At 37.6% G+C, this 23,646-nt stretch overlaps 1 protein-coding gene across 6 annotated transcripts in view; it reads right to left on the bottom strand.

Annotated features, from left to right (window-relative positions):
* KIF21A (kinesin family member 21A) overlaps positions 1-23,646 on the bottom strand; it is an 88,702-nt gene that overhangs the window by 17,736 nt on the left and 47,320 nt on the right. For 3 of the 6 annotated variants that reach the window (XM_068995127.1, XM_068995144.1, XM_068995154.1), the window contains exons 12-27: positions 19,053-19,137; positions 18,761-18,878; positions 17,411-17,599; positions 16,321-16,520; positions 15,819-15,926; positions 15,245-15,313; positions 14,923-15,134; positions 14,106-14,259; positions 13,510-13,710; positions 13,079-13,180; positions 11,131-11,296; positions 10,607-10,627; positions 6,691-6,751; positions 6,430-6,484; positions 4,808-5,025; positions 472-582 (exon numbers count right to left, since the gene is read on the bottom strand). In XM_068995127.1, coding sequence (XP_068851228.1) covers positions 472-582; positions 4,808-5,025; positions 6,430-6,484; positions 6,691-6,751; positions 10,607-10,627; positions 11,131-11,296; positions 13,079-13,180; positions 13,510-13,710; positions 14,106-14,259; positions 14,923-15,134; positions 15,245-15,313; positions 15,819-15,926; positions 16,321-16,520; positions 17,411-17,599; positions 18,761-18,878; positions 19,053-19,137 — 2,070 coding nt within the window. Of the gene's footprint in view, positions 1-471; positions 583-4,807; positions 5,026-6,429; positions 6,485-6,690; positions 6,752-10,606; positions 10,628-11,130; positions 11,297-13,078; positions 13,181-13,509; positions 13,711-14,105; positions 14,260-14,922; positions 15,135-15,244; positions 15,314-15,818; positions 15,927-16,320; positions 16,521-17,410; positions 17,600-18,760; positions 18,879-19,052; positions 19,138-21,363; positions 21,403-23,646 lie in introns of all 6 variants that reach the window. The other 3 variants (XM_068995135.1, XM_068995171.1, XM_068995163.1) reach the window with 2 other exon arrangements.

Below are 23,646 nucleotides of genomic sequence, written 5' to 3'. Positions count from 1 at the left end.
GTTAGATGCTCTTTTCTTAAGCCAATAATTAAGATTGTCATACTAGCTACAGATATCTCCCAGAGAAGGCAAAAAGCTTAAGGCTGCAGAGCGCAAGGTGGCACGATGTTCAAAGTTTAAGTGCTAAAAGTGAAAGCTCCAGGCAGAAAACACACACATGTAAAACAAAGAAATTCTTATAAAATTGAAGGCTCTTAGATATATTGATGACTTCTATTAAAAAAAAAAAGTAATTTGCAAATGCTCCAAAGGACATTTTCTCAGGGCTCTGCTCCTGAGTTAGTTTGTACAGAAAAACAATCTGGAAAAAAAACCCCAAACAACCACACATAAGCTGAGCAATGAATTTCAGCACTGACAACAATAAAAACTGTCCTGGAAGAAAAGAAATAGAAAAAAATACAGATTTATTTTTCAAGAAAATTCAAAGTTTAAGTTATGTCAGAGGAAATAAATTTGAAAGAATCTTACAGTTTTTGTTCTTTTGTCTTTGTCTTTTCCGTTGTTTTCTCATAGGCTTTTCTCTTTGCTAAAGGTGAAGGCTCAGGTATCTTCTTCTCTGGAAGAGATGGTTGTCTCGAACTAAAACAAGAGCAATCATTATCTCACTCTAAGGCCCTTCACAGAACTTGCTTTTCTTACATTACCTGCCATTCTTCAAGTATGATTTCCAATTTTAGAATGTACTTTAATAGATTATTGTGTCTCTTGAATGTAAGGATTATAAACTTGTTCTCACACTTGAATATAAAAATATACCAAGTTACTAACATTCAGAGTTCATCAACATATAGAGTCAGATACTCAATATGTAAAGGAGATTTACTAATTCAATAAGAAACTCACTAAAAGAAACAGAGTGGAGTATGCATCCCAAATTAAGATCATGGAAATTCTGAAATTTCAGATTCCACATCTGCATCTACAATATACCATTTACAGACAAGAAGAACAGAGAAATCACAATGATTCTTATACACAAATGAAACTTTGCAGTAACATATTCATGTTTCAATATAAAATTCAAAATAAGGAAGTAAGAAAAGGTACTTCCCATTGACAACCTGACTATTATAACATGGCTTCTCTTTACCCCTACTTCCCTTCCTCCTTGCTTTCCATCCCTCATTTGTCTCTCCTGTTCTTGCTCTGAAATAATTTCAATTCACAGTCACTGTGGTCTTTCTCCCAACCTTTAATTCCCCACTAAAATTAGCAAAACTATCAAGAGGACAATATTAAAGCTGATACCCAAATGTTACCATTTCACCAGTCAGATAAAAGAAAAAAAAGGAAGGAATCTGAATGGTCTCCATTCTTTTGAACTCTCATTTCTCACTAGTTGAGCAATCACAATAGCAATATTTGCTTTGTTTTTTCCTATTTCTGTGTATTTAGAAGGGGTTTTTTTCCTATGAATATGAAATACTCACTAAAAGCAAGAAAGCAGAATCTAAAAGTGCTTTTGCTCCACACAACTCCATTAAGCAGATTAAGTTCAGTTGGCAGGCCACCTGCCTGACATGGTTACTAGCATCAGTCTCAGGGCTCTACAGGTTCTGAATGTGCATAGCTCCAACTTCTCTACATGTTTCCCTTGAGAGGAAGTCTGTGCTATATAAAATCCACCTCGAGACTGGAATGCAGAATAGCATGATTTAACCTGGACAGCACAACCAAGAACAGCTACTTGACTCAAGTAGATGAGACTGTCTCAAGTGATCACAAACCCTAACTGGAATGTGTAGGACCCTGTAGGACCTGGTGCCAAGAACTGCCTGTCAACCCCAGAGCTCCACAGGGGTCTTCAAGACACAGGAAAAGGAGGACAACCTGCCTGGTTTGGCACAGAAGCCTAGCAGTTAAGTTAGAAAAAAGGGGAGAAAGTGGGTCCAATTTCCTCCTCAAGGCCAGAGCACATATTTCTACATAGGGCTGCTTTACCTCTAAGCATACTGTGAAAAGGACACAAAAAAGGTGGAACAGGACACACTCCCTTCCCTCTCTTTATGCTGGACCAGTATGCATTTAGGAATGCAAAAATCCTGAGGTCACAAGGCAAGTTCTATGAATCAGGCTGACAGGTCTTCCAGCAAGATGACAAACAGTTTACAGTGGCTACTGCCAGGGTTGCTTATGTGTCTACTGAGCAGCTACTCGATTATATAAACCAAACCAGAAACTGGAACCCAAGCTCCTCTGCCTCACACTGGCATCCTGCATACTCAGACACAGAGCCAACTTTTGCTTGTTCACTCTCTATCTGCCCCTTGAGTCCTCTATCTTTGACTCCACAGTGGAACATCCTCAGAAGAGGGTGTAAAGAGCATCATCATTTTCTGAATTATTTTTTAAAGCCTGGGAATGCAGATATTATAAAAATGCAGTTGTCTTGCTGGAATGAACTTCCTAAGCAGGTGTACAAACCAGGTGCATGATGTCAATGACCTGACAGAAAAGGAGCAGGACACATACCTACTTCCAGGTTTCCAGAGCCCTTTTACATTTGCCAGGACATTCAGATATCTGAACAGAACTGACACAAGTCCTACAGAAGACAACTATACTCTGCAAAAGCTGCTGTAGATGAGTTGAGCATATCAAAGGACAACAGCACTAACCATCTTTGTAAACAGAATTCCAATCAAATTAACTGTTGGCCACGTGCATTTAGGTACCTCCCTAAGTAACAGAATCACACAATGGTCTGGATTGGAAGGGACCTTAAAGACCATCTAGTTCCAACCCCCTTCCCTTGGGCAGGAACACATTCCACTACACCAGGTTTCTCTAAGCCCCATCCAACCTGGCCTTGAACACTTCCAGGAATGGAACATCCATATCTCCTCTGGGTAACCTGTTACAATGTTTCACTCTCACAGTGAAGAATTTCTTCCCAATATCTAATGTACACCTACAGTGTTTCAGTTTGAAGCCATTACCTCTTATCCTATCAACATACAGCCTTGTAAAAACTCCCTCTCCAAGGACTATGGAATCACCACAGACCTGAGAAAACTGAGGGGGTTCCAGAGTTGGAGCAGTTTGTGCATATGCAGACACCTAAACATATAGTTAATTTCTGTCACTTCAAGAATCTATTTTGGATCACTGTTACTGCTTCTACACCCCTGAATGTCACTTAAGTGGCACAAGGAGAAAACATTTATGGCAGGTAAGATCACAATCTGCTCCCGAATAATGTATTTTATTACAAGAGAGATGCTGGCACCACAGGTCCGTAAGGGAAGGCCAGATGGCTCATAAAGACAAGCTTTCTTCAATTATGACCAGATAAACCAGCAAGTTTTAGAAAAACAACTACACTGCAGTGAGAAAGTCACTGCAGATTGATTGTGGGAATTTTTGATCACTTATCTATTAAAATATGATCAATAACAATTCAATATGTGAGGCCTACTGCTGACTGAATTGATTTATTGACAGTGTGTAACTCTCAAATGCTTGCAGAACACAGTTTTGGGAAAATCCTGTTTTGCCTTGTTGCTGACTCACTTTCATAAATTGATACATTCTAGAAGACGGAGTGAGGCAAAAGTTGGTATTACCTGAGTATTGGATGTCAGGTCATAACACTTGATGTTTTAGATCTTGAAGCTTCAAAAGTCTCTACTCATCTCACACTAACTGCTGAAACAAGTGCATTTTCTCCACCTATGCTCACCCTCAAGACCATTCTTTCCAAGCAGATTGTATTTGCACTGAAGCCATCAGCATGGGTTAATAATTGCTATCAGCGGTGTTTTACTGTTCAAGATTGCCACCTCAAGCACATGCCAGAAATACATAGTAAAAAATACGAATTGCAAATGCACATTAGGTAGAGACTGCTGTAAAAATATTATGTAAATAGGACAGATGAATATTAAAAGATGCTTAACTCCAGAACCTGTAATGTGAAGATAGCTGTGGGACACCGATTTCCACATCACTGAATGTGGGAAGCGCATTCAATTTACACATGAGCTTGTGCAACATAGCAGCTAGTACCTACAAAGCCAAGAAAACAGTCTCTAGCAGTGAATGGCTAATAACCAGTAGTGGTATTGGTAGATATGAAAAGAACAGCAAGAGCATGTGAAAAGAAAAAAAGGGTGCATGTGAGAGACATCTGCTGGTCTCAAAGTAAAACCACAAAAATATTTTTAGTTCTGCTTAGAATCAAGAGATACTTTCAATTAGTAAAACCGTTCTGCAGGTAAGTGTAACCTGCAAACAGAAAGGATTTTTGAGGATTCATAATATCCAACGTTTTCCTTTCAACTTTTCATTTGCATACTCTGTTGCTGCAGAGACTTCTTCATTTTAAGCACGGTCCATACAAGACAACTCACAGAAAGATTTTTCCTAATAATTAGGACCATCTAAATACCATGTTATATAAAGTTTTTGGGTTGTGTTTTGTTGGGATTTTTTTTTAAATCTCTCTGCTGTTCTAAGCAGATTCTCACTACCACCCTAGAATGTGAATTTCCCATAGCACTAATACTGCAAACTATTCAAGGTATTAAAAGGGTTTTTCCCTCTACATAGAACCTGGCTACAATAACTTTAACAAAGCAACTTAACAGAACTTACATCTTCAGTAAGAACCACAGTACTTAAAACTCTGCATTTATGCTTTCTAGAGTGATGATGGTAGAAAGGAAGGGGCTTTGTCAGTATTATTTAGTAAGCTTCAAGTATATCAACCTTGTTTGTAAAGTTAAAATAATAGATTACAAGAAACTGGCAACATGCATATTTTAAAAGCAAAGGATAATTAGTACAGCATGGCCAAACTTACATGCTGCCTATCTTAGAAGGTAAGCCAGATGGTGGGGGTATAAACTCTCTGTCCCTAGCAGAAGTATCATGTGTGTCAGCAGCTACCCCACTTCCTTGGGTTTCTGCAAGTGATGCGATAGAGCCAGCCAAGGCAGAGCCTGCAGCACTACTGTCAGAGACTAGGTCACTGTTGGCTGCATACAGCAATTCCATCTGGGTGGTGGTCCTCCGGCGGGCCTGGAGACAGACAGAAACCAAACGGCCACTTAAACATGCAATGGTATGTGTCAAGAGTCCTACACTCAAGCTTATCATTAGCTGGCAATTAACATCCCCCTCAATCACTTGGCAACTGCCTTTGGAAACTAAATCAAGAAGCTCACCTCTGCTTTTGGGCAACGATTTTGGAGGAGGCAAGTCAAATTCAACGGCATGAAACACTGATTTGACAACTGGTTTCCAGGGATATCCTTTCAACCAGATGCCTGTCAATGCTACAGGAGTACAATATTACTCACCTATGGTTTAACCAAATGAAATATTATAAAGCAGAGAGGAATAAAGCAAAGTGTAAATTTAAATAGCTACAATTATACTGGTATGATTTCTACCATCAATGCTTCTTCTCATGTACAAACTCTGCTTCTTACTTAGTTTAAGTCACTTCAAAAGCAGTCTAAGTCCACATGAATTAATATTCATCTAGCATTTCAACAATTTGAAAACAACAGAAAAACTCACAAAGGAGATAAGCTTTGTGCAAAACAGTAATTTGTAAAAAATTTATCATATATGTTAGGTGGGATTATACTGCGAAATTAAGATCTGTTCCTTGGGGAAAGAAAGACCAATGGGGAAGACAAAGATCCAGTCTGAAAGGAGTCATTACAAAAATGACATGTTTATTTTATGGCATTTTCAGACCAAACTCACTTAGTTAAACAGCCCAAATAGCTGCACACCAAGGAATGTTACCAAATAATGTAACAGCCAACATAGATATTTTTGTCCAAAGCCAACTGCAGTTAGAAAACTGGAGGCCAAGCTTCTAAGTACTTTGCAAACTTGGCTTATGCTCCTGTGAGCACAGAAGTAAAATTGCAATCAGTGCACATTTCCAGTTCCCACTGCCATTAATATTAAACTATAGTCTGCCTAGATATATTCCTCCAATGTCAACTGTAATTAAGAGCCTGGAGGTCAAGCTTTTATTTGTTTCATAAACTTCCTCAAATTTCTGTGACCACAGAATCAAATTGCAAACAATAAGCATATTCACAGTTCCCACTGGCAATAACATTGAACTGCAGCCTAATTAATATTAATCTGTGAAACTACACCAGTTTGGAGTGCAAGTAACTGGAAGAACACATCTCTCTCTGAAAATCTAATAACCACAAAATATTGAAAAAGTTATTTTTATCACTGCTTCTTAGAGAGGAGTGTCACACAAAATCATACTGTACCAAAATCACATGAAGGGTACATCAGTGCACCTTCTGCATGTATTCATTCATTAATGTCTCTTGGGCAAAGCAAGAGCATTCTCCAGAAGGTATCATTAAATTATGAATTCTTACAGAATCATAGAATCACTTAAAAGACATGTAGAAGAATTATCATCATCATTGTATGCCCTACCTTGCTTTTGGGTTTGACTTCACCACAAAGCTTCAAGAGATCTGAAGATAATGAACTAAAAGAAAAATTGCATCACAGTTAGAAAGAAATTGATTTTTTTTCCAGATGTGTATTTTTATTTTATTCTTCTTTCTACTGAAATCGTGGGCAAAGTATAATGAAACAATGTTAGAGGTATTTTCTAAAGGATACATGATGCATTACAAAAGGAGGAAATGACAGTAATTTTTCTAGAATCAGTAGTAACAAAGATTTGCTTACCTTCCTTCTGTCCCAGGACTATGCAAAGGTGCATCCTCATCAGTACTATCTTCCAAATTTTCTAGAAAATTTCCAAAAGAAGAACATTAGTCTGTCCCTCTACAACAGGATGTGAAGGCTTTAAATGCTATACAGAACAGCTCAGGCAATGCTGAATGTAGATGAACAGAGTACAAAAGACAGGGATTTTCAAAATATCTTGACTATTTTCTATCCAGCCTCTGCTGAATTTTCCCAGCACCTAAACTAATTTTTTTCATACAATCTAAATAAATCATATACTAGGCATACTGTGCCAAATGTGGTCCTCGACCTACTGTAGCAGAGCAACAGAGATGATAGAAAAACAGAAATTCTAGAAGGAAATCTGTAAGAAAGCAGATAAAACAAAGAAAATTAACTGCAAGACACGAAAGAGATAGGATGTAAATCAGTGGACAATAAGAATGTATCTTTCTCCTCCTTTTTATTCATCTTCTTGCTCCAAGACAGAATCAGCCTGTCTATAATGAAAAAGAAAATTTTATTTTTAACTAGCTAGTGAGCTGAGGCTCAGCCTCCTCTTATACAGAATGCCACCATTTGAGCTGACAAGAAGCAAGCACTTTATTAGTATATAAGGATTTGTTTCAAAAGAGGATGATGCTATCACTTAATACTATAGAACAGCTTCCTATATCGAGATTAATTTTAAAAGGAAGCTGTTCAGTAGAAATGTTCCTGAAGCAAAAATGGGTACAAAACAAACACAAACCTGTCCACAGAAGACAAAATGAACATGCAGGCCACACACTAACACTGTCAAACATCCAATTAATATGTCTGCATGCAAACGGTGCAAAACATGAAGCTGAGACAATGAGTCAAGGGCACACGTACAATCAGTTCCAAACTGCTGGGAAAGCAAATCCCCTAACTTGCATGTTGTTCTAATAACACATTTTAGGCTTAATGTAAGGACATAGGTAACACATTTTTGCAAGCAAAGTCCCTTATTTTTGATCATACTCATGAAATATTAAGGATTAAATAACCTTCTAATGACATTCCATTACATCTCCTCTTTACTAGCAGAGACACTGAGTTTCTTTATTTAATTTCTGTCAAAAAGCAGATACCATTTGCAATGCATAGAACCAATTTATTTGTAACCCATATTAAAACAGGTTTGTCCCTGTATATGTTTTAAGTGCAAGTTCATGCTTTGAAGAAAGGGAGGAAAAATATGCAGTTTTCAGTTGAACTCTGAGAAGGAATGGAAAAAAGAGAAGGAAAATACTGCCTTTTGCATATGCTGCATCTAAACACGTTTCCTGAAAATGTTAAAACTGTCAACCTAGAATCAACACCAACAATGCACTTCAGAGTTACTCAACTGCTGTATTAATCTTTACAATGTAATCTTAATTATCAGAAATACAACAATACTATAAAGAAAGCAGGGTCACAGGAATAGCACTCTGAATTTTCTTTTTTTTGTTCCATCGTGGATTTGAGGCCAGATTAAAACTTTTCAATATTTATTATTATTGTTATTATATGCTTTCTGCAGAAGAGGGGATCTAGAGTACTGCTCCTTTTAGCAAGACAAAAGCAGAATCCCTAAAATAAATGCATTTTTATAAAATATAGGATTCCTATTAGAATTATGTTACTTCATCTCCTTCTCATAAAGAACTTGTGATCTCTTTTTACAGGTAACTAAGTAGAAAGTGTGGAATGACCACAAGAGATGGGATTTTATTTGTAGGCTCACACTCATGTGACCTGACAAGTTTCTTCAGTTTGTCTGCAACTCAACACAGGAAGACTGCCCAAAGCCCCGAGATAGAAACCACTGCACAGATTCAACAAAAAGGTAGAAAGAGTAAGATTCTGCAAGAAGTCCTGAATGAGAAGAGATGAAATGAGAAATAAAGTTAGTAAAGACAATGCTGTTTGCAGGGGTAGCTGCTAGTAAACCAGTAATTGCACAACAGTGGAGAATTTTCTGATTATTTGTCTTCCTTCTCATGCAGTGGCAACAGGATGGTAGCAGGACAATGCTGTAGAGCAGCACAGTTCACCCAGAGGAAATGACGTTTGACCAGCCCTCTCAAGATCTGCACATAGATGGTTGTGAGTCACATCCAGGAATGTCTATAGGTGGGAAGGAAAAGCAGCTCCCACAACTCTTCATAAAGAAATCACTTCAGCAACACTCAAAACTCAATTTCATGGTCATTTTAACTCTTCACAAGAGCAGGTGAGATAATGAATGGCAGCTAGTTCATCCACCAAGGTGGATGTGCATTCAAAACCAATTCAAGTCAAAACCTGAGCCTGTGATGTACTTTTCTGCAGACTGAAACTCCTTCTTAAGTCTACACTTGAATGCAAGTGCACAACTACACTGGGGAATGTTCAAGCTTTTCTGAGCCAAGTGTATTGAAATGGCTAAGAACTTTTGAAGATACTGGATCTGAAAGCAGGCATCAAGAGAGCAAATCACAAATACCCTGGAAGTGCAATTCCTTTGCTTGGGATAGGGCTGTCTGTGCTCTACCACTGAGATGTCAGGCATCCTGGTGAAACTGGTCTCAGGATCTGCTGCCACCCACACTTCTACCTATAGGAACCATGTCAGGTTACCAAGAAGGCCCTGCACCAACAGAGTCCCTGTGAACCAGCTGGCAATCCCACCATTAAAGCCTCACTACAGCAGTGCCTCAACTCCCTGCAGTTCAAAAGGTTTGATCACTAGTGAGCCACAGAACCCAGACTACCAACAGTTGGGATTTCAACTTGGACCTAGGTTAGTACAGCATATTCAGCTGCATTTCCTTCCTATAAAGTGTTAGCAGAGTCCTGAGTGGCTTAGATATTTTAAAAGCCTCAGGTCATGCTTGTAAAGTGTTAAAAAGCTTCTTTAATGAGATAACACTCTATGAAAAATTTGATGACAACAGCTACTGTTTCAATACATTTAGCAAGTGGCTTTTCACTGCTACAAATGTTGCTAGTAAGTAAAAGCCCATCCGGAGCTAAAGAAAATGCAATGCTGTCAGGAGAAACATTGCTCCAACATGGGTGAACATGCACACACGTTGGTATTCTATGGTATTACAAACCACCGAGGTTCCTGAATAAATTACTGGCTGCATGCAGCAAGATCCCCTGACACAGATCTTCAGATGTCACCTGACAGGAAGCTGGCCGTCCCTAGATTATGAGCTATACACTTCCATGTAGTTTTGTGCTTTTTAAATGTTTCACATGCCTATGCAAACTAGCACAGGACAGCATAATGTGATTAAAAATAGCACAACACAAAACAGGAATATTTTTCTCAAGTTCCAAATATAGTCAACTTTTTGGAGGGAGAAAATAAGTGTAATTGATTTGGAAATAACTTTAAAGCAACAGCAACGAGAGACTTATCTCAAAATCAGTGAAGTCAGTAACAAACCCAGTTGAAAACGTGAGAGGTAATCCTGCGTTCTGTACAATGTTTACATTACAAAAGGAGCTATTTGCAAAAGGTAAAAAATAACCCGCAAGTTAAAAATTGCCTTTGTTTCAGACCTAAAAAGATTATCAGAATTTGTCACAACAGTAGTATATCACAAAATAGTTTTATGCAGTGTGAACATACTTTGGGTTTGCAAGCACCAAGTTATAAATTTGAAATCCAGCTCTGCTTACTGTCTTCACTTCTTAAGTGACAAATATAACTACCACAAGGGCTACTACCACGAGAGCTAGGGGTGGTTTCAGAAAGGAAGAAATGCTCTTTAAGCTCATCATAATGAGTACATTTACAAAATAGTTCATGCAAACTTCACACTCACGAATTCTAAGATGCACCAGTTAGTGAACATGAATGAATTAGTAACTCATGCAGCTGTACAGTACACAGAAAGCTAAACATACTTACCCAGTGGTATGCTATCTAGGTCTGTGTAAATACAGCAACAAGGAAAAAAAAGCAACATTCCAATCAAAACATATCCATTTATAAAAAGAAATAAAACAAAAATACCCAAATGTATTCTAAATTTTTCTTAGTATCATCTCATGAGAAGTAGAATAGATGCCGTAACAGACATAAAATGCCAATCCAAAATCACTAGCATATGATGACTGAACAGGATTGAATTTTAGAATTTCACATTCAGAAGTTAAAACAATTCCAAATTGTAAATCCATTGTCTTTTGTAAAAATAACAAGCAGATTATTTGAATTTTTAAAAAATCTCAATAATAAAAAAAACTTTATTTCCTACATTTCACTGCTGAGAGGCTATACTTAAAAATGTCATACATGCATTTCAATTGTGAAGTATGTTACAATACAGCATCTATTCAGAAAAGAAATAGTCTAGAATGCCCAGTACAGCATGCACAGAAGGCAAACATGACATGCAGCTGACTATTCAGAAAACAAGATGAAAAAATTACCTTGCAAAGCATGACCCAGAAAAGCATCGAGTTCAGGATTTAACTCAGCTTTTTCTTTTAGCATATGAAACAGCAGTTGGTTTTGAGTAGCACTAGTGATTTCTGTCTGCTTAAGGCGTCCCTCAAGAACTTTGATCTGAGCTTCTTTCTGAGCTGCTTGGAGACCCTAGGAGAGAGAGAAAGAAAGATGAAAAATGTTTTATCACAACCCTTGTTTTACGAACTGAAAACTGTCAAAATTTTTAAAAAAATACAAACACAAACAATGTGCACATTGCAGCCACCTTCTCACATCCTAAAGATCAGGTCAACTAAGGGCCTTTTTATTTACTTCGTCTTTTAAAGAGACTCATTAGGCATTCATTTAACTTGTATTCCTCAGACTGCCTTGCAAATATGCATCTAGTGGCTAATTTGGACACGACTCCCAAGTGCATTTCAGAGTCTTCACATTTTTTACAAGTAGCAAGCATCTGAAAGATCAACACCTCCACTTTTCACAGGTAACTACTTTTTAGAAAATTATTACCTATGATACTCTATGACAAAGAACAGGGGGCAGGTGGAAGTGGGGCAGGGTGGGACCCAGAACTGTAATCCTCCCTACACAATCACTCAGTGAACTTTCAGCTTCTAATGAAAGATCTCATGGCCTAGCTTATGACAGAATTCATTCTGAGGGAACTTCCCTAGATCCGTGGATTGGTGGGAATTCTTTAGTAGGAGAAAATACAGCCAAAGAAATTTACAGGGAATGTATTCCAAGTAGATTTCCAAATTCCAAAAGAAATGGTATGAAAAAATGAAGGTACAAGACATCTTCTCAAAGACTTACAGGGCAACACCAGACTTTGAGCATTGGTGCTTGAGTAAAAAGTGTTGTCCTACAAATTTACACACTACATTCTGATTGAACTAAAGCTACATAGCAATAGACACATTTTACAGGGGAAAACAAACAAAAGAATAGACAGCAAGCATGACCAATTTTGCAAAAAAATAAACCTTCAGCTTTTCTATGTGATAATTTCTAATCAAAAAGATGATAGAATCCTTCACATAATGGAGCTTTTTATCATCATAAAGAGAAATTGTTAATAGAGTAAGTCAGAGGCACTTTTCTCACATTAACTCTGTTGCAAGATCCATTCAAACACATCCAAGAGCCGAAAAAATATTTAAAGATTGAAATTTGCAGAAGCCAATGTGATTGTGGGAATTTTCTTTACCCTTTTTTTTTTCTTCTCCACAAACCTTTTGGATTACCTGCATAGTGATGAATCAAGAATGCAAAAGAAACCCCAGAGAACTGGTCAGGGGGGCTGACCCAAAGACAGTTTCAGTATCATTGAAATCTTTCATTTGACTCAATGAGATTTGAGTACCATCCTCCAGGCAGAAAGAAATGTAGCAGCAAAAGCACATGATACATGTGTGCACAGGGTTATGAGCTGCCAAATACTTATTTTGAAAATATGAAAGAAAAAATATCCTCAAGACTTTCAGAAGAATCCCTGTGGCTCTACTCAAAACTAGAACTCAGAGTGAAGTATGTCATGCATCAATACATAACTTAAAATTTTTTTTGAGGTTCATATTTGTACAAAAGTGGCTGAGCCAGTCTTTAAAAAAAAAAAATTTTGAGCTCTCTTTAGGAGTTTGTTGAAAAACAGAGATTTATTTGATTACAAAAAGCTAGTGCTCTTATAGGAACAACATGAGCTAATTAACACGGTGAAGTAGGTTCTACTGGGGGTTGAAAAACAGGCAGTAAGTTGAAGAGGACAATAGATCTCAAGGGCCTTCACACTGAGAATCACCATGACCCAGTAGTGTTGACCAGCTTTGCTTTGTTTAATGGACATTAGTCACGTCTTTATGTCAGCCCAACTCTGCTCCTGGCACATGCCACAGTCCTGGCACAGACATCCTTCACTTAACACATTACCTTATTGATACCCATCATAAGGAAGTGATCAAGCAAATATCGAGCTTCTGTCAAGGTGCAAGCATTAATCACTGCTGTTACATCCAAGGTCTCTCCTTCTTCCTATGTGTGCAAGAATAAAAACAGTCGGATTGTGAAAACGTCCCAAGAATTAATATTAATTTAATGCCAGCATACTAGAAAGCATCAGCTTTGACATTTAGATGCTTTGCAATCTTAACTTGCATTACACTATTGACACTAAAACTCAGGTAACAATTGTATAACAGTCTTCATTTCAAACTTCACATAAAAGTTTTCACCAATTTTCACTTCCTGGCTCAATAATTATACAGACAAAAACTAATTTCTAAATGAAAACATTTTTAAGGCTAAGACAGTTGTGTTTTCTTGTCCCTATTTTACCATTTTTGTGTTAATATTTGACCTACCTTTGCTTCTTCCATTTGCATAATATTTGCTTGGCAGTCAGAAATGCTGTCATTAATGTAGTCTATATTCGCAGTTACTGATTCCATCTCCTCATTTATGTTTTGGACATTTCTATCTGCTTCACTGCCGCCCCCATCCTTGATGAGCTTCTCCCTTTTCTTTGAAAGCTTATCTCTTCTTTTTGTGAGTTCTTCACGTTGCTATTTTCCACAAAGACATAATATTACATAATAAAGAATTAAGTAATTAGTAAGCCCTTAAAACATTCCAGTGCCTTTTTGTTTTCCTTTGTTTGTTACACTTTAACTAACATACCATGACCTCCAGGGGAAGAAGTTACACAGGTGAATACAGTAACGTATTTGCACATGATGCCATTAATGTCAAAACGCCATTTTTATTTCTTGCTAAGCACAGCAATCCCACGGTCCAAATGCTTACTGGAGTCAAGAGTGTATTCACTGACTGCAATAGATTCCACCCACTTTGCCAATGCTGCCATAACATCAATTATTTGATGTTTACAGCAAACACACTTGCAGTGCTCCCTATTTAATATGACGATACAGCCAACAGTGCACAGCAGGTCACCCACCGTAAGTAACCTGTTCATATCTGCCTCCATATTGGAAATAGTCATCCTCTGCATAATAATATCAGTCACTCTCCGTTCAAGTAACTGCCACTTCATCCTGGCTGCCTTTGAGGAGTAAACTCTGCTTGTCGCTGCTTTCCGCTGGTACTTCTTTCTGTGATAAATTCAAGAGAAACACACAGCTAAGTCTAAAGTAGTCCAGTTACAAATTTGAATGTGGAAATGATCAGGCTGGAATGTTTTTCACAAACAACTTATAAATTTCATGCAGAAGTTCTTGCAGTTTCTCTTGCACCAGACAGCTACCTGCACCCAGCCCCAAGCTCTACCGCACTCTTGCGCTTGAAAAATAGGTATCAAACACTGCGGAATCTTTCATGACACACTATTGAGTTCAAACACCACCTAGGACTTGTTCCCTATTTAACAGGAGATCTACTTCAAACCATAGTCAAAGAGCACAAATAAACCCGATACATTGAACTGCATTTTCCAACAAGTTTTACTGTGAAATTAACACTGCTGGCATTGGACCACCAAGGCCATTTTACTTGAAGAGCAGATTAAAAAACCCTCAAAATTTCAAAATCCAGTTTATGTGACTTGCCCTTTAATGCCATTTTATATTATTATTGTCTTAAACCTAGAAAAGTGAAATTGCATTTGATAATGGTAAAATGCCCATTCTATGAGCATTACATGACAACGGTTTGACAAATAACAGCTCCTGCAACATGTATCATCACAACATTGTCTGCAAGAAAGTGCACACAAACTCAGTTCTCATGAGAGTGTCCTTAAAAGTTTTAATCCTTACCCTGTTCCGTTTGTTGCAGTTACAGATAATGCTTGAACCCTTGCAACAGGAATTCTCATCTTCTGCTGTGCTGCTGTTCTGGAGCCCTCGTGCTCACCTGACAAACTAGAACTCGCTTCCTGCATGGAATGCTCAGGCAGACTCAGCTTTCGACTTACTTTTCCTGCCACTTTATCAGACAGAGGCCTTACTTGCCGACGAAGGGCTGTGACCTGAAACACAGAGCAAAGACATGATGAACTCTCCCCAAAACTGAGTTCTACATTACACCAATACAACATCATTCTGCTTTCAAAGATGCATTGCTGTTTTACCACAGTACCTCTTCAGTTTTGCGACGTAAGATAACTTCTTGGTTTCTTTTCTGAGCTTCCAGAAGCTTGAGCTGATGCTGTGAAAAAACAGAAGCAGCACATGATATTTTTTCCATTATCTGTTGTGAGGACTGTATTGCATAAAATAAAAGACCTCTACACACTAATGCAAATCTGCAAAATTGCTGTGACATGAAGCGGTCAAGTTATGATTGTTTCTTGCTTTTCCTAGTGCAGAACAAAAATAAGTGTTTCACTATATCAATTCTATCAAAAAGAGTAAGTCCATGCAAGCAAGGTGGTAGCAATAACTTTGTGAAGATTCACTAATCACTAATTCACTGATAACACTGATATACATACTCAAGCACAACAGAAATTAGAAGACTTATCACCTCAAGCCAGGAACTGTGTTTTCATGGAAGTCAAACCAAATTTTGTGCATTTTCACCGGTAAAAATACATAGGCACACGCTAAGTGTGCCTAAGTGAATGCATATACACAGTGTGTGCCTGCAAGCAGATGCACATCATAATGACAGGTGCTTATTCCAAATGAAGGTTCTTTATCTGTCAAATCACCTCCCGTTTGCGCTGCTCCTTTTTAAGCTGTGCAATCTCTCTATTTCTTCTAGATTCAGTCATTCTGGCTTTCTCTTGCTCTTCTTTCATTTGTTTCATCAAGCGAACCTGTAGAGAGGTCATCACTTAGAAAAGCTGTTCACAGTGAAGTGCTGCTCCCTGCCCCCACTCATACAGAGTTTTTTCTTCAAGTTGCCATTTTCCAATATATTAAATGCCTTTAGCCATTTACCTCTTCTATCTAATGTCTTCTTCACTCAGTGCTGAATAACAGCTAATAAGCTGTGCAAGCTTATGCATGTTTGATACCTTAATTTCTGTTCATTAAACCTAAAAGCTACCCCTCTCCCCCAGGAACAGCCTAGTGCTTGTATCTCTTCTATTTTCAGACGTTCAAGCAGCTAACAGCAAGAACAGAGTTATCAGGTAGATGGATGCACAGGAGATTTCAACCCAAATTTCTGTAAGCACTCGTGCAACATTTCAATTTACTGAAATATACCTTGGTTTTCTTCATCTCTGTCACCTCCTGCTGCAGTTTCTTCAGCTGCTTTTCATACTGAGACTGGTTTTTAAGCAATCGTGCATGCTCCTTTTGTGCTGTTTGAAGCCTCTGCAGTTCTTTATTCATGGCTTGGAGTTTCTTTTCATATTCTAACTTGATTTTTTTTGCCTTTTCTTCTGAATAGGTCTCCACAGAACCTAGAGCAAAAGGGAGTTCTTAATCTGCTTTTGTTCAGGATATTTGTACTTTTCCAGCCACAGCAGATAACTACTTCCTCTGCTTTAGCATTATCTGCAATACCTTTAAAACAACCTAATTTGTCTCTAGTTCCTGCCACCTGCACTGCTTTGAACTTTTCACCTTGTATGCATTCTGGGGTAAGAGATCAAGTACTAACATTTTCCTCTGACTTCTTTGCAACAAATCTGAGCACCTGAAAGCACAAATACACACATTTGTATACAGGAGTATAACAACACTCCTAAAAGCCATCCATTTCTTTTCTGACACTGATCAATGAGGAAGGTTTAAGGAATAATAGGGGAACAGCAAAAGCTTAGAAAGTGTGTAACTATAAAGTATATATAGTATATGTTTAAAAAAGAAAAACAAACAAAATACTTTCCAAAGCACTCTCCCAAAGTGCAGTTATTTATGGCTTGGGACTCCTGAGTCATAGGTGGTTTGTCATCTCACTACTATCACATATTCAAAAAGGTTTGGTCAATAAAACATCACTGAAAGGTCACTGATCCTTGCTCTTATTTTTATGCAAATAAAAAGAAAGTGGGGAGGGAAGAACACAAAAAAACCTTTTAATTCAGGAACTATCTCCAGGATTATGAGAGCTCTTAAAAAACTGAAAATGCTTATTCACACAAATCAAATACCTGTTAGTAGCAATATATTTCCAAAACATTTTACTCTCAATTCTGGTAGAAACTAGAGTGAGTAAAGAATGATTCACTGGCATTATGGGTACAAACCTATTTCTGTTTTCTGTAATTTCTCATCAAGAAAACAAGAGAAGTAGAAAACAGTTCAACTTAAAGAGCTTATACAAGATCAATGATTTTGTACTTCTTACCTAAGTTTTGAAGAACCTGATCTCTTTCAAGCTGAGTGTCTCGAATTTTATGCTGTAGCATCATTAGTTTCTCTTCATACTGTTTTTTCAGTGTTTGTAACCTTCGCTGGCTGTTTTCTAGCTCATCTATCAGTTTCTGCTTAATGGCTATTTCACAGGTGATGTTTGCCAAGTCAGCTTGATAATTTTCTAAAACAGAAAGATTTCTGTTAAAGTAACAGCAAGGACCACATGAATACAGATACTCCTTACAATATTAGGGTCACTGGAAATGTAAATTGTGCACAGGAGAATTCCACACAAATCACATTGTACCACGCAACCCTCTTATCTGCAATTCATGTTAAAGTCTCCTTCTTAAACACTCTAAATCCTAGAACTGGGAAAGAGGTAGGGAAAGATCTCACATTGGATCAAAGTTGCCCCTATGTTGTAATTACACACATTTAAATTGCAGTATCAGCAATCTGTCTTTCCCCATTAAAAAGGCTTCAAGATTTCAGCCACACCTCTTCAGGCTGAAGAATAATTGTCATTCATAAACCCAGCAAGTTATAATAGGAAAATTGACTGCTGGCAGACTCCAAATGGAGCCTTTCCCTCCTCTAGCTCTTAGAAAGACACAGAATTCTCAGAAGAGAGGAGCCATCACAGTTATGGAAGTGAAATGGTGAAGGGAAAAAGTAGAAGGAAAAAGGGAAAACGTAGGAGGGAAAAGGACTAACCCACATGACAAATTCATAAAAGTTTAATTAACTTCTTTAGCCAATTAGGTCCTTTTTTGTCTTAGGAATTTGTGCTTCAGAATAAGGATATCAGTTGAGGATTTTTTTTTTTTTTCAGGTTCCTGCTAATGGTTTGTGCGACTCCTAAACAAGAAGAAACCAAGAGACTTGGTTTGCCCATTTGGACCAACTCACATGAGAGAATTGCTGATGATGCTGTTTGTGACTCTCACCACATAAAAATGAGGAAGGCTGATACACTCCCAGCCTTTTCAAAATTAAATTCTACCATTTCCAAATTAGCTGATAGGAGCTGTCGCCGTGGTGATTAGTCCCAGAGAAATAAAAAGAAACCAGTACTTAAACCTTAAACTTTGATGTCTTAATCAAGGAAGAAACATGTTATCAAACACCAGATGGCCTCTGGTCAATTTCAAAACCAATAGAGGAACACTTGATCAGCTGTCTATTACATGTTTTAGCACCATAACCAAAAAAATAGTTCACTGGATATACACTTCACAGAGAATTGCAGACGGTTGACAACACACTTTCTTGCCTACCAGGACCTGAGGTTTGACAGATACTATTTGTGAAACTCTACAGAATATTGCACTAACATCACCTTTTTCATCAGAGTCAGAATCTGATTCATCTGAGCTTTCAACAACTTCCATATCATCTTCATCCTCATCATCGTCCTCTTCTTCATCGTCATGATCACTGACTTCCTGAATTTCTTCCTACAAAATGTACATATGTTAAAGCATCCCCACACTTGTCCATGCATCAATTATTTGTGACTATCACTGTGAAGCTGCAGTATTCACCCAATCCATTCCTAATTTCCTTTCTATAACCTTGTAAATCTTTAAACAAACAATGAACAAATAAACCAAACACTTCTAAATACTTACTCCCTCCAATTCGTTATTCTCTCTCTCCGAAGTGCCTTTTTCATCTCTCTTCTCCTGCTCATTGTCTGTGTTATCCTCTTTAACACTAGTAGAAGAGGCAGACATTAATTATTCACGAATTGAAATGGCAGGTGTTTCCCATCCCCCAAACCATTAAGTTGTAATTTCAAATAAAGATGAAAATCAAATGTGGTTAGAAAAAGGTACAGGTGTTGGGCATGGGTAAAACACAACTTCCAAACTTCCGCAGATAATAAAAGAATGCCTAATTACTCTTAATCTTGGCTTGCAAAGTAACAGTAATGCTTAGCACATTGTTCCAGCATGCTGCACAACTGGGACAATCAGAATACACATCTCCATATACTACAGCAGTACTCATTTTGCATGGAAGTTGCAGTGTACCCAGAGTAGCTTTTACGAAACAATAAACAACATTGTGTGCAAGTACAACATAAATTAGAGGTATTCCTACACTTCCGAGCTATAACAGAGCCTACTGTACTTAGAGTAGTCTGAAAATTTATGTATAAAACTTAAACAATATCCTAATTTATCATACTATAACCACTATTTTGATCAGTTATCTACTTTGACATCAAGAGAATGCTCAGAATAGGCACTAATACAACAATAAAAAGGGCTTTTTGGTTTTGTCCTATAAGTTTGGTGTATTACCCATTAGGGCAAGTTTTAACATTTTAAAGTGCACATTTAAGACATCACATGCAAATAAAAACAAAAAATCAATGGCACTCTGCAAATTGTCACAGACCAGGTACCAGTCCCTCTAGTGTTACATGTACAAAACCCAAAGCTCCAATGGATGGAAAATTGTGACAGAATAGAGCTAGACACCATAGGGGGTAATAATGAAAAATGTGGTTAGGATTGCATAATGTGGAATCCACCTCAACTAACTTCAGCTGGGTAAAAGTTTGGCAAGTTGTGCTGTCACTGATCAGGCACAGTACCTAAAAATGCACATCTTCCTCCACTGATACCAAAAGGAGCTCAGATTCAAGATCAAACTCTTGGACAATTCCAACACTTAGTGCAGTGACAAGAAATACGTAGATTTGACACACTACAATTTGGCAAGTGACACCTTTAAAACTACTTTAAAACAGAGCTCGAATCTTAAAAGTGCCTGTTGAGTAACACAGTGCTTCTGTGTACACATGATTTTTCCTTTTATTTCTTTTTAACCTGTTCAGTACTAACTGATTCCCTTCTGCCCCACTCATTACCAGTTATGAGCTGACCATGCACAAGGCAGAAAGCTTTTGCTTGGACCATCTGAATCCATGCAGCAGCTGGGGATGCTGGAATTAAAAAGTCTAACCATATTTGTACACAAAAAAAATGCCAAACAGGGAACACTGAGCCATACAATCTCATTTCCACAGATTCTCATCTCCCTCAACCCAGAACATGTTCTATGTTGGTTATTAAGCCTAAAAGATAATGGATCTTAGCTGCAATCCTCATGCAGATTGAGGCAAACCCCCAGTTTCCCTTCCCACTCCAGTCAGCACAGAACTAAGCACTAGAGAGAATTTGTGTTCTGCCTAACAAAGGGGAGAGACAGCAGGAAGGACAGACAGCAGGAAGGAGAGCCAGCAGCTGTCCCAGGCAGAACTGAATTGCTAAACTTGTGTGCTACTGGTCTGTGGATTCACATCATCTGCATCAATGCACTGGGTGGGTTCTTTGGATCAAAGCAGACAGCAGAAAAACAAAAACTCCTTTAGTTTCACTTTTAATCATAGTACAGTTCTCTTTCTAGAGCCCTCAACTTAACTGCACTCTATGAATGACTATTCATCTCCTGGTTTGGCTGAAATGGAATGGGAGGAATGGCCAATGCTTCAGTCACAGGCTTTCAGAAACCAAAGCAGCAAACTTGACTGAGGTGTGGCGGTCCAAGACACTCTTGATCTCACATGCCAAAATTGTTATTGTCATATAGTGCCTGCTAGACATTTCATACTATCTGTGCTACTGCACCTTCCTCCTGCCTTTCATTCCACCTAGGCCATGCAAGAAAGAAAACAATTAATTCAACAGGAATTCCCAAAGGTGCCACCTCCCCACAAAAGCTTGCTCCACACTGTGTAACTCCAGTCAACCTCAATTCCACAACAGAGGTTTCTTCCAGTTAAAGCACTGGTTCAAAGTGGAAACATAGGAAAGAATTTTGAAAATTAACTACTCCTGAAGTACCTATGAATCTGCCCAACTTCTTTTCATGTATGACAACCAGTTAATTGAAATGACAGGTAATTAAAAACCTGGGAAATATTCCAACCTTCTTTCTTCTTGACTGCTTTCCTCAAGTTTCTGTAGCCTTCAAAAGCACGAGGTACAGTATTGGAAGGCCAAGCCAATGAAGGACAAACCAGACAGTGAAAAGCAAAAGTGATAAGAAGGTAAAAAAATGATATATATGAGCTTGCGGAGTTTAAAATGAAATTTTAAAAGATACCATCAAGAGACAACAAGTAGTAAAAAGGCAATACATCCTGGACAGTTGGAAAGTAAATAGAAAACAAAGAGCAGCATACGCAGGTTAACTAATCTGCCACTGACAACATGTGCAAATTCAAGTTACACTAAGGAAGAAATTTTAGAGAACATATTTAACTTTGCAAATTATTTCTAATTACAGATTAAGAAAATATCTCAATTCTAGAAAAAGCTTTCTCCTCTTTCTCCACTTACAACTGGCAAATAAAATACTGAAAATTGCAAATACTACCACTAACTCAAATTTATATATTCTCAGGAACATATCAGGAAAAAAGTCAATGCACTAGTTTTATATATGCTGATAACATATTGTAATATAAAGTAGGAATAAGGAAATTTTAGTATTAATACTCTAAATAATATATTCTGAATATAATTCATACAAAAATCTTCAAACTGTATTCATTCTTTTGTTTTGGGGTTTTTTGTTTGTTTTTAAATAAAAAGTAGAAAACTGCAGCTTATTTTTCTGGGATTCAGAAAGTACATGCTAATCATTGCTTGTTATTTTTTAATAAATTAACAAAAAGCATGCACCAGAAGCAATGAGATGGACAAAATGTTAGTATTTCTACCTGTACATTTTCCTCTTGAATAAATGTGGATTTATCGGTTAAAAAAGTCTGCACAATATATGTAAGCATAGAGATGGCTTAAAATTCATCAACTACTGAAATTCCTCATTTCCCATTACAACAAAGTTTTGAGCAAGAGCTTTTTCTGCCTTTTCACCTTATACTGCCTACCATTCTCCTTCAGTATCAGCTAGAAGCTAGCACTCTGAACTCCATGTAACTTTCATCACTAATTTAGTTTAATAAAGTTTAGGGAAGTCAAAAGAAAACAGTCAAAAATGGTTACCTGATATATAAGGCTGACTTACAACTGAAAGGAATGTGGAAGATTTGCTCTGGGTCTTCCAGTGGGTAAGTCACACTAAGTCACACTGTGGAACACTCCAATCAGGTCCCTTTTTCAGTAGACAAAACATTACTGCCCTGTTTCCAATAAACTTTATGGCAGATGCTTATTAAAGGCTACAGATACATAGCAGTACATACCTGCTGCTCATTCAGTACCTTGCTCCTAGGCCTTCAGGCTACCTCACAACAATTTAAGTAAGTTGCATGTATTTAACATTATGCACCTTTTGTCATAATGACCCATAACCAGAAAACAAATGACCAAAAAAGGCAACAGATGGGGCAGAACTAGCAGCTAGGCTTACCAATCCCATTTTAATAGAAAAATGCTAGTTAGACAACTTTAAAAGAATGGCAACACTAAAAAGAAATAGTAGAGTAAATTTAACTAAATGCCTGTAGAAGACAGAATTAAAACAAAGAATCCCTATCAAACTGCATGGCAAAGTGTCTGTGCAATACATTAATGTACATACTGCCAGTTCCTAAAATTTCAATAGAATAAAAATTCACAGTGACATAACCTTAACATAACCTTTTCATGAATTAGATAGAAGCACGCTGCAGGTAACAAGCATGACAATGACAATGTATAACCCCTCAAATTCTAACATTTCTTAGCATATGCACCTCAGAAATTTCTAAACATTTATTACAAAGCAGTCTGCAGACAGGCCAGTAGATAGATTCAAACCTTAGCAGCACTTTGAAGAGTATGACCCCATTTTATAGAACACAAGACCCACTTTAAGATAGAACCATCAAGAGGTCTCTTCCAACTTTAATTTTTTCTATAGTTCTCTAATTCTATAATACTGGATTCAAAACTGATCTCAAAAATAATTTATGGTAAGTAGTCCCTATTTTTGGATCAGACTACTTGGCTAGCCCATCAAAAGATTATTTTCCTGGTGTGAGAAAGCATGACTGGCTTTCAAAAAAAAAAAAAAACCACCAGCCCCCCCCAACCAACCAACCTCCCAAAAAACCCCAAAACCAAACCAAAAAACAACAACAAAACACAAAAAAAACCCCAAACAAAAAAATCAAACAACAAAAAAAATCAAACCAACAACCAAAAAAAAAGCCAACCCCCTAAATTAAAACCCCCCAAAACACGACCTTACAACTGAGGATAT

This window comes from Aphelocoma coerulescens, chromosome 1A (genome assembly GCF_041296385.1).
Source record: "Aphelocoma coerulescens isolate FSJ_1873_10779 chromosome 1A, UR_Acoe_1.0, whole genome shotgun sequence".
In the NCBI taxonomy this organism is placed as follows: domain Eukaryota; kingdom Metazoa; phylum Chordata; class Aves; order Passeriformes; family Corvidae; genus Aphelocoma; species Aphelocoma coerulescens.
Note: the sequence above shows the minus strand (reverse complement) of the source record. Positions and strands in the feature narration are given on the sequence as shown.